Genomic DNA, 12,159 nt, shown 5'->3' with positions numbered 1-12,159 from the left:
TGGGGAGTGGAGCCAGGCCAGGTAGACCTGTCCTTAGGCTCCCTGGTGGTGCATGCAGGCCCTGGCTGTGATAGGCAGGGGCAGAGTGATGCTGGGCTGCCAGGAAATACTTTGTTGGGAGCAGCAGCTGCTGTTCTGTGACCCTGCTACTGGGTAGGGTGGGGTTGCTTTCAGTGTGAGCAGCCATAGGCAGCTGGTTGTGGGGGTTACAGGCTTCAGTCATGCCTCAGTTCTGCTGTATTCCAATGCAGTGATAACTACAGGGCAGTGGAATTTGTTCTCAGGGCACTTGAATATGCATGGCTGCTCCTTATTGGCAGCTCATGGTAGTTCACAGTGGCTCTCCTCAGCTCCAGTAGCAGTGGCTGTGGGCAGGGAATATCAGTGGGGCTGCAGGGCTGTGGAGATACAGGGGCTGTTGGGCTGCATGGCAAGACACAGCCTGGTAGAGGGCTGGGCTCTCAAAATAGTGCCTCACTCTAGCTGCTTAGGACTCAGGGGTTTGTGGGACTCAGCGTGACCTGATCCCAGCTGAGCAGACGACCTCACTCCCCTCTCCTTCCTTGCTTTTGGTGTTTCCTGTTACTTTTCTGTTGAGGTCCAGTGTGCTTTTTCAGATAATATATCTGAAATGTGATTGTCTACTTGCTATTTGGTTCCTTTCCATGGATGAGGCGAGCACCAAATGCATCTAATCAGCTATCTTGAATAGCTATCTTAAATTCACTTACTAGTGATTTTAGCAAGCATTTCAGGAAAAATAATACCAATTCTACTCAAATTCTTTCAGAAAATCTAAGATAGTAACACTTCTAACATCTATGAGGCCAGCATTACCCTAATACCCAAACCACGCAAAGAACAACATTGTTTGTGAAGGTAGATTGAGAAATTCATAACAAAACTTCAGCAATTCAAATCCAGCAATACGTAAAAATGATAATAATACATCATGATCAATTATGGTTTATCCCAGGAGTGCAAGGTTGATGTACCATTTGAAAATGAATGTAATTTGCCATATTAGCACCCGTGAAAGATGCCAAAGAGTTTATACCATATGATTTCACTTATATGAAATTTGTGGAAATGCAGATTGGTCTATGTGACAGAAAACAGATTAGGAGCTGACTGGGGACAGAGGCTAGGGGAGGATGGAGTAGGTTGGGGACAAAAGTGGTTACAAAGGGAGAAGTGGAAAATTTTGATGATGCTGAATGTGTTCATTATCGTGATTGTGGTGATGGTTCACTGATATACATGTCAAATATCAAATTGTATAGACTGAAAATGTACAGCTTACTTTACATCAGTTATATCACAGTAAATCTTTACATGTTTTCAGCAACTTATTTTATTGTTTCTTTAGAAGTCACAATTATAAGAGGCTTTGAGTTATTTAACCACAAATACTCCTGCCATGAAACTTTTCAGAAACCTGCCTCTTGTCAGGATAGTCTATGGTACATATGGCACATGTAACTGAAAAACTGTGTATGGATGATAAGTCTAATGGTAACTTTTTAGGAACCAGTTACTCCTCTGAGAACACATTATAAATTGCAGAATAAAGTAACATTGACATTTTTTGTTTACAGTTAAAGACAAAAAATTCTTTGAAAATTACAACCAGTCTCTTGAAAAGTGGTCTCTGTCACAAGCTGTCACTGGTCTAATAGACACAGGAAGAATATCTGAAGCTGAAACTCTCTGCACAAAGGTATTATTATGGAATGTGCATTGAAACTCATGGATTCTTATCTTACTTGGAAAATAACTTCAAAAATAGAATATGTGAGGCCAGACGCAGTGGCTCACTCCTGTATTCCTGGCACTTTGGGAGATTGAGATGGGAGAATCACTTGAGGCCAGGAGTTTGAGACCAGCCTGGGCAACATAGCGAGAGGCCGTCTCTACAAAAAATTAAAAAATTAGCCGGACCTGGTGATGCATGCCTGTAGTTCCTGCTACTCGAGAGGTTGAGGCAGGAAAATTACTTGAGCCCAGGAATTTGAGGTTGCAGTGAGCCGTGATCACACCACTACACTCTAGCCTGGGCAACAGAACAAGACCCTGTCTCAAAAAAAAAAAAAAGGAGGAATGCATATTATTTAAAGAGCATGTAGTGGTGGTGATGACAATTATGATGTTAACAACTAAAATTTATTGATTACTCTACTTGCCACAAACCAGTCACTGCATTTAGCATTTTGTATTTGAACTTCACAGCAATCTTATGATATAAGTATTTATTATTATCCTCATTTTTACAGTTGAGGAAAACTAAGGCTTAAAGAGGGTAAGTAATGTGCATAGGAGCTCACAATTAGGAATGGATAGAGTTGTGATTTGAATTCACATTTGTCTGACTCTAGGACTCAAGCTCTCATTAAAGGTCTTTAAAATTTTTTTTTATTTGGGTGCCATTAGAGAGACAGCATTTTCCTTTAATTTCTGATTGCTTCCATCTTAATGCTATATTTTCCAATATCCCTTCAGTTTTCCAAAGTTCTGGATCACATAGAATGACTGTGGAGATTGTCGAGTGGGTGACTGGAACCTACTCAGTAGTCTGTTTTTACATGTCAGAATTGTAGGGCTCTATGCTTGCAGGCTCTGTGAATAAATGTGTAGTACCTTGCCTAGAATATAGTAGGGACTCGAATATTTACTGAATGAATGAATGAGTTTCCAAAGCTCACTTAGAAATAATGTAATGGTTAAAGAGAGTTTTGAACATAGCTTTTCCTGAAAACATCATATTTCATAATTGCTTACCATGGAGGTTGTGTAATGTTTTTTTAAAAGATCAGTATACATTTTACACAGAAAGAAGAATGGACTTTTGAAGATTTCTTTGGTTCTTGAATTCTGTGAAAAGCAGAGTAATACATTTTTTCTTTTATTTAAGGAATTCCATCTGAGATAAGTTCAGGACAGGGTATTACTCAGTAAGTGCTTACTAAGCATAAATTGACAGTTGCTATGTGCTCTCTGATAGCATAAGTGATGCCTTATGAACCTTTCCTTGTCAGTTTGTTGTTCCAATCTCTTACTTAGAAGAAAGCAATCAAATACATTTTAGAAATACATTTAAGATCTAATGAGTAAAAAACAGAAAAGTATGCTGTTGAGGGACAAGCGATAAACATTTGAAACAATAGTGGGAGGACTTGTTTACAGAAATTCTTCATATATATAAATATATACACACACAGAGGATATAAATATATACAATACATTTATGTATGTATGTAGGTAAGTATTTTAAGATATAAATAGTGGCTTAAGGAAATGGGGAAAATAGGTCATTTTTCTTACTCGAAGTACTCAAAAAGGCTGTGCCTAGAAGAAGGACATGTAGAGTGAATATCTTTGTTAAGTTAAGAAAGAAAAAAAATGTATGCCTCTTTTCTTCTTACATAGTGCAGTTTTTTCCAGTATGGAATAGTGATAGCCTTCCCACTTAATTTTATATTTATATTTTCTTAGTTCAACTATTTACTTACATTCAGAACCTAAATTTTTCAGGATATCACTTAAGAGTAAACTAAGTCAAAGGGAAATATATGTAGACTACAATAATAGTGTTACTGATTGTAAAGGTTATTTAAATGTAAAGTTTGATGTTTACAAGCTGTTCATTGTTTTATTTAGTTTTTGCAGTTGTTTACTCTTTAATAAGAAAAGGTATAAACATTCAGAATTTTATTTTCCCAACTTGGAGAATATGCCTTTTACTTTTAACACTTAAGAACCTATTTGATGTATTCCTATTTGGGATTTGATTTCTAGAATTTAAAAAGTAACCCCGATCAGCCAGCCGTTATCTTACTTTTGAGACAAGTTCAGTGTAAACCACTCCTGGAGTCACAAAAGCCACTCCCAGATGCTGTACTTGAAGAATTACAAAAAACAGTCATGTCCAACTCAACCTCTGTTCCAGCTTGGCAGGTAAGTTTTCTCCTTTCTTTCCTGAGTCCTCAATTAAAGCACTTCATAATATTAGTTAATGTCAGGGCTATGCTCCATCTTTATTTGACTTGCTGTCATTCTCACCATGTTATCTCTCAGTTTCAAGGTCTAAAAAAGGTATTGTGGTTAGAGGAGCTAAGGAAGTTTAATACTAATGTAGAATCTGCTACAATGATGATTTAAAGCTTCTTAAGTTATTGATTATAAATTTTCTCACTTTAAAACAGTGATGAAAATACTGTCTTTTATATGAGTTGATATGTTATAGACATTTTATAATAAGGGTATCATAATGGTGTTTAACTCTGCCTTTAGAGGGGATGCGTATAGTTTCTCCCTAGCTACTTTACAGATAACCTGTATTTAGTGCTTTTAGAAATAATTATTTTCAGGATTGATGCTTGAATCAACAGATATCTGCTCTTTCAGGTGGCTCTGGTTATCCACAGTGACAAATGTACAATGATCACTGTGTACTTTGTTCTTATTGATATTAAAATATAAGGAAGCACATAATTATTTTATACAATTATATTTTCTCTGTGCCCCAGAGAAAGTATCAAAGGCGCTTTTTGATACAGATTTATAGAAGCTTATTATCTTACTATAATTTGTTTTTTATTCTGATCTTTTATTATGCCAGCTTTTTTATATCCCTGCTTTAGATAATTTGAAAAAATTATTTGGCCTAAAATTACTAGATTATGAAAACTAAGCCTCCATTTTACTGTAATTCTTTTTTCCACTTTCTTAGAGTAAGTTTTCCATATGAGATTTAGGATTTAAGATCAACATCTAGTTGACCTTAGAACATCTAGTTGACCTTAGATACTTAATCAACAGCTAGATGTTGTTGATTTCATATTCATTATCAAAGGGAGAAATACATTGTCAAACTAAAAGGGAAAAATTGAAGGATAAATTATATCATAAGTGTATTAGTCCATTTTCACACTGCTGATAAAGACATACCCAAGACTGGGCAATTTACAGAAGAAGGATAATGGACTTACAGTTCTCTGTGGCTGGGGAGGCCTTGCAATCATGATGGAAGGCAGAACGCGTGTCTCACATGGTGGCCGACATGAGAGAGAGCTTGTATGGGGAAACTCCCCGTTTTAAAACTATCAGATCTCGTGAGCCTTATTCGCTATTATGAGAACAGCACAGGAAAGATCTCCCCTCATGATTCAGTTACCTTCTGCCGGGTCCTTCCCATAGCACATGGGAATTCAAGATGAGATTTGGGTGGGGACACAGCCAAACCATATCAGTAAGTAAAGTCTTAAGAGATTGCATGTGTGTGTGTATGTGTGTGTTTTCTTTTATGTTATGATATAATTCACAAGGAATAAAGTGTAAAAATGTTTAAAGTACTACTCATTAAATATGACATGTCTGTTTAACACCTCCCATATCAAGATACAGAACAGTTCTAACAACCCAACTGCCTCCCCCAGGCCTCTGTCGGTTGATCTCCTTGCTTGACTTCCCCCACCCCAATACAAGGAAAACCTCTATTCTGACTTCTATTTAGTTTTTTCTGTTTTTGAACTTTGTGTCAGTGGAGTAGTACTCTTTTGTATCTGGTTACTTTCACTCAACAGGATGTCTGTGAGATTCATTTGGTGGTTTTATGTAGCCATAATTATTTCATTTCATTTTATGAACATACTATAATTATTCATTTTACTGTTGATGGGCATTTGGGTGTTTCCAGGTTTTGTCTAGTATGAAGAATGCTGTTGTGACCATCCTTGGACATGCTTTTTGGTGGGACATAGGGTATATGTACGGTTACTTTAGTAGATCCTGCCAAAGAGTTATCTAAAATGGTTACACCAGTTTACACTTGCACCAGCAGTGCATGAGAATTCCAAGTGCTGATATTGCCAGATTGTTGTGTTTTTCCCCCATTTTGGTGAATATGTAGGTAATAATATCTTTTGGTGATTTTAACTTGTATTTACCTGATATCTAATGACATCATACAACTTTTCATATGCTTATTGAGCCTTTGGATATCCTCTGTGTAAAGTGCTTTGCATAATTTTTAATGGACTATTCATTTTTTACTTACTGAATTATTGGAATTTATGATATTTCCTGAATCCAAGCACATTTTTGGATATTTATATTGAAAATATTTTCTTACACCTATGGCTGCCTTTATTTATGTTATTTTTTGATGAATAGTTCTTAATTCTAATGAAGTCTGATTATGGTTAATGCTTTATTGGGATATTCTATTTAAGAACTTTTTGCTTACTCTAGGTTCATGAAGTTTTTTTTATGTTTTGTTTTGGAAATTTTATTGTTTTACTTTTCATATTTAGGTATATAATTTATCCTGGATTAATCTTTGTGAATATTGCAGGAGTTAAGATTTATTTTTACCCATAAGTAACATAGTACCAATCTTTGAAAAGACTACTTGGTCCCCATTGAATCACGGTGATGCCTTTGTCATAAATCAATGTGTGGGTCTTTCAGGCCTCATTATTTTCCGTTGATCTATTTGTTTATTCTTTTGTTTTTTATTCTTGAGTATAGCTTTATAATTAGTCTTGATATGTGGTAACATTAAAACCTCCAACTTTTTGTTCTCCTTCAAGTTTGTCTTAGGTCCTTTGCATTGCCAAATACAGTAGTCCCACCTTATCTGCAGGGGAGATGTCCCAGCACCCCTAGTAGATGCCTGAAACTGCAAATAGTGATGAACTATATATATGTGTGTGTGTGTGTGTGTGTGTGTGTGTATATAAATACCTATTATTTTTTCCTATACATACATACCTACCTATGATAAAGTTTATAAATCAGGCACAATAAGAGATTAACAACCATAATAATAAAACAGCTATAACAATATATTATAATAAAAGTTATATGAATGTGGTCTCCCTCTTTCTCTCAGAGTATTTTATTGTATTGTACCACAGGTAACTGAAACCACAGTTAAGGGGAGAGTCTACGGTAAATTGTTAATTCTCACCCAAAAAAGCTCTGCTGGGACCTTAATTGAGATTGTTTAGAATCTACAGTTTAATTTGGGGACAATTGATGAAGTAATACTCTACTGAAGATTTTCTGTCCACAAATGTGGTATATTCCTCTATTTAATTAAGTTTGAAATTTCTCACAGCATTGTTTTGCGATTTTCAACCTAGAGGTCTTTTATACTTTTGTGTTAAATTTATTTCTAGGTATTTGGTATTTTTTGTTGTTGTTCCATTGTGTGTGTGTGTTTAAATTATCTCCAAACATTTAAAAATTCAGTTGATTTTTATATGTTGACTTTCGAGCACCTTGCTAAATTCACTTATTCTTTGAAAGGTTTTGGATTTTGTATATAGAGAGTTATGCCCCTTTTACCTTTTTCTTCCCAATATTTACATATTAAGGTTTTTTGTTTATTTGTTCTGCTTTATTGTACTGTCTGGAACCTTTAATACAATGTTAAAAGTGGTGCTAAGTAAACATTCTTGTTTCTTCTTACCTCAGGTAGAAAGCATTGACTATTTCATTACTAAGAATGGTGTTTGCTAGAGATTTGTATAAATATCCTTATCAGATTAAGAAGATTCTACTTTGAATATGCTAAGAGAGTTTTTTCTTAAAAAATAATGGGTCTTGAATTTTATTAAAACTTTTTTATGGCATCTATTAATCTTTTTATTTATTCTGTCAATGCGGTGGATTACATTGATTTTCAAATATTAGGCCAACTTTGCATTCTCAGAATAAGCCCTAGTTGATCATTATATATTATTGTGTTTATATATTGCTGGAATTGATTTGTTAATAGCTGTTGTTAAAAGAATTGACAATATGACAATTTTTTGACCTGTAATTGTTTTTTGGGCACAGAACTTACCAATAACTAAAAACATAGTTTTACTACATCAAAGTTTATTGAATTTGTTGGAATAGGGGTTACAGACTGCATAGTAAACAAAAATCCTTTGCCTCCTTCTCCCGTTTTGTTTCTTAGTGGCTGGCACATGTGTATCAGTCCCAAGGAATGATGAGAGCTGCAGAGATGTGTTACAGAAAGAGTCTACAAGTGGCATCTCAGCAGGGCAGTTGGAGTGGGAAGCTCTCAAGTCTGTTGAGACTAGCACTGCTTGCATTAAAAGTCTGTATGGTAAGATCATGTTATAATTATGATCATGAAAAATTGATATTTTATCTTTCTTTGACATGAAGTCTTTTTACATAGTAATATTTGATTGAATTCCTGTTGTTTCATTGTCTTCTAGTGTGGCTTCTTGATACACTTTGTATTTTGGGTTTGTGATGGACATAGAGCAACATAAATCTATAGACTACAGCAGAACATTGTCAATGTTTGGGGGAAAAGGATTACAGTTTTAAAAGTTGAATTATAGTAGGATATACATTTTTGTTTCTTGGTGAAACAAATTGTATTAGAATTAAATTTAGCTACTCAACTGTGACAAAAATGGTAATAGTGAACATTTCAGTCATTCTCATTTCAATTCAGCATTCTTTAAGAGGGATTTCTAGTAACTTATGACCTAACAAGCTATTTTCTGATACCAATTTACATATATCAATCTGAAAATTTTACATGCTGGTAGGGAAAATTTGTGAAGATACATGTTTAAGTGAGAGTGAGGGCAAACTGCAGAACAAGATGTATGATATAATTCTAATAGAGTGTTCATATATGTGGTATGAATTTTTAAGAATGTATATCTCTAAATACACCATATGTGTTTGTGCAGATGCTTGAAAGCACAAAGATATAATTATATGGAAAGATATATAAGAAATATAATGGCAGTTATTTGGAGAAGGGGACTGGGGGTTTTAAGGGATGGTAGAGGATAATTTTTCATTTTGTATCTTTCGATGGTGTTTGGATTTTTTTATCATATCCTTATTATTTTGTTAAACTGTTATTATTTCAGTTTTATATGGTTAGAAGAAATTATCCTACACAGCTAAAGTAACTCTTGTTTTTACCATAGTAACCCATGAGAATGTTAGTTATTCACTTTAGGCATTTTGATAATGAAATATAGAATTAGGACTTATTTTTGGCTTTGGTGCCATTACTGTAGAGCAGATTTAAGAGCTTCTTATGTCAGGGGCTATTTCTGTTCATTTTTGCTTCCTTGCTCTGTCAGTCTGCCTTGTGCATAGGGGGTTCTCTATAAATGGTTTTGAATGAATGGACAAATAATAATAATGTGGCCAACTAATTATAGTTCACTATTTTGTTTTGTTTGCCCCATTTTTATATATAACAAAGGTCTTTATGATCTTGGTAACTAGTGAGCCATAGAAGCCACACATAGTACCTATAACATGCCCTACAGTTTGTGAACTGGAGAAGTAGACACTCTTTTCGCCTAACTTATTATGGATTACTTTTCAATATTATTTGTTGATTTTTATTAATGCTGGGAAGTTAAATCTGACCTGGAATAGAACAAATTAATAATAGTTGTAATAATAGCAAACTATAGCACTTAGTCTATGCTAGGTACTGTTATAAGTGCTTTACTCTTATTAACTTATTTAATAATAATAACCCTGTTTGACATGAAGAAATTAGCTTGCAGTTCAGTAATACCCATGTATACCTGTCCCCCCACCCCACTCCCCCACTCCACCTCTACCAGTACTACACCACAGAATTATTTTCTCTAAGATCCCATGTTCTGGTTCTACCATTTACTACCTGTGAAACCTTCAGCCAGTTAAACTGTTTAAAGCTCTTTTCTTGTTCTGTAGTAGAGGAGATCAGAATACCTATTTTACATTCTTGTGGCGTTATTTGAATAATGAAGTAATGTTTACACATGCCTTTGTAAACCTTAAAGTGCTATCAATCCAATCTGTTCTTGAAAAAACATTTGACATCCAGTAATTATAAAGGAATAAAAGGTATGCCATATTTCTATGGTAAACAGCTGGCAGTATGGGGAGGATGGATATATTAAAATAAGACATTTATAAAAGTCTTTATTTGAAAGTTTTATTATATGTGATACAATGTGACACATATAAAAACTGACAGTTTGGCTAAGACACTACATATCAGATTCCAAAGTGAGATATCAGATCAAGAGAGATTGCTGTGTAGCATATAGGATCCTCCAGGATAACCTGAACTCAACCCTGAGCCATGGGACATTCCAGTGCCCCCAGGGCTGTGGCATGCAACTCAGGAGTACGGAGCTGAAATCTGCGGCTGACACTTGAGTTGGGGAGGAGTCCCTACCCTCAAGAGCTGAGAGGGGTGAGACGCATGGGTTCCTGGGCAAGGACAAGAGTGGGGCATGCCTCCCTTTGCAGGGCCAGTCCAGAAAGGTTTTGGCATATCTCCCTGTCATAGCCCCTGCACAAGGGGACCCCACAACCCAAATCACCTAACAAAAGTAACGTGGGCATGGAGCGAATGATCAGAGGGGGCTTCCCCTAAGGCCCTGGAACAGAGCTGGTGAGGTGGTCATTTCTATCCTGTCCCCGCCATCACTGCTGAAGAGAATGCCTGTGAATGTGAAGAAGTACAAAAGAGCCATGTGGCTAAGTGTTAGCCTAGGTACCCACTGTTACTCTTATGCACTATCTACTGGATTGCAGCCCAAACTACAACACCAAAAATTATCTTGCTAACATATACACCTGTGAAACCAAGTGCAGGAATTCACCTACACATAAAGATCCTGTACAGAGCCCTGACTCTTTTTAAGCATCCAGAAGTAAGCCAACTGACTATACTCAATTTATACCACAGTTAAAAGAATACCAACTGTATTAGTCTGTTGCATTGCTGTAAAGAAATACCTGAGATTGGGTCATTTATAAACAAAAGGTTTTAATTGGCTTATGGTTCCACAGGCTATACAGTAAGCATAGTGGCTTCTGCTTCTGGGGAGACCTCAGGAAACTTACAATCATGGTGGAAGGCAAAGGGGAAGCAGGCCCATCTTACATGGTCAGAGCAGGAGCAAGAGAGAGAGGGGGGAAGTACCACACACTTTTGAAAACCAGATCTCATGAGAACTTACTCGGCGTATAGTACCAAGGGCGAATGGTGCTAAACCGTTCATGAGAACTCTGACTCCATGATCCAATCACCTCCCACCAGGCCCCACTTCCAACACTGGGGATTACAGTTCAACGTGAGATTTGGGCTGGGACACAGATCCAAGCCATATCACCAACCCTCCCAGATGAGAAAGAATCAGCACAAGAACTCTGGCAATTCAAGCAGCCAGAGTGTCCCTGTACCTCCAAATGTAGCCTACTGGTTCCCCAGCAATGGTTCTTAACTAATCTGAAGTGACTGAAATGACAGACATAGGATTCAGAGTCTGGATGGCAAGGAAGCTTATCAAGATTTGGGGGAAAGTTGAAACCGAATCCAAGAAATCCAGTAAAATAATCCAAGAGCTGAAATGTGAAATAGTCATTTTAAGGAAGAACCAAACCGAACTTCTAGAGCTGAAAAATTCACTACAAGAATTTCATAATACAATTGGAAGTATTAAAAGAAGAATACATCAAGCTGAGGAAAGAATCTCAGAGCTCAAAAACTGGTTCTTTTAATCAATTCAGTCAGACACCAAAATAATGAAAAATGAATATTTTAAAATGAACAAAACCTCTGAGAAATATGGGATTATGTAAAGAGACCAAATCTACAACTCATTGGCATTCCTGAGAGAGGATAAGCAACTTGAAAAATGTATATTAGTCCGCAAAAATTTTCCTAAATTTGCTAAAGAGATTGACATAGAAATCCAAGAAATACAGAAAACCCCAGCTATATACTGACATACAAGATGGTCATCCCCAGGGCACATAGTCATGAGATTTACCAAGGTCAATGCAAAAGAAGAAGTCTTAAAGGCAACTAGAGAGAAGGGTCAAATCACATGCAGAGGAATCCCATCAGGCTAGCAGCAGACCTCTCCACAGAAATGTTACAAACTAGAAGCAGAATAATTTGGTGCCTATTTTCAGCATCCTTTTTTTCTTTTTTCTTTTCTTTATTTTCTTGTTCTGAAGCATCCTTAATGAAAAGAAATTCTGACCAAGAATTTCATATCCCGCCAAACTAAACTAAATAAGTGAAGGGCAAGCAAATACGGAGGGAATTCATTGGTACCAGTACAAAAACAGACACATCAACCACTGGAATAT

The 12,159-nt window shown here is 36.1% G+C and overlaps 1 protein-coding gene across 3 annotated transcripts in view; it reads left to right on the top strand.

Moving 5' to 3' along the window:
- The window catches only part of SKIC3 (SKI3 subunit of superkiller complex), a 91,877-nt gene that overhangs the window by 69,382 nt on the left and 10,336 nt on the right, over positions 1-12,159 (top strand). For all 3 annotated transcript variants that reach the window (XM_015140451.3, XM_078004994.1, XM_078004992.1), the window contains exons 38-40: positions 1,599-1,720; positions 3,796-3,954; positions 7,970-8,122. In XM_015140451.3, the coding sequence (XP_014995937.2) occupies positions 1,599-1,720; positions 3,796-3,954; positions 7,970-8,122 (434 nt within the window). The remainder of the gene's footprint in view (positions 1-1,598; positions 1,721-3,795; positions 3,955-7,969; positions 8,123-12,159) is intronic.

This window comes from Macaca mulatta, chromosome 6 (assembly GCF_049350105.2).
Source record: "Macaca mulatta isolate MMU2019108-1 chromosome 6, T2T-MMU8v2.0, whole genome shotgun sequence".
NCBI classification, from domain to species: domain Eukaryota; kingdom Metazoa; phylum Chordata; class Mammalia; order Primates; family Cercopithecidae; genus Macaca; species Macaca mulatta.
Note: the sequence above shows the minus strand (reverse complement) of the source record. Positions and strands in the feature narration are given on the sequence as shown.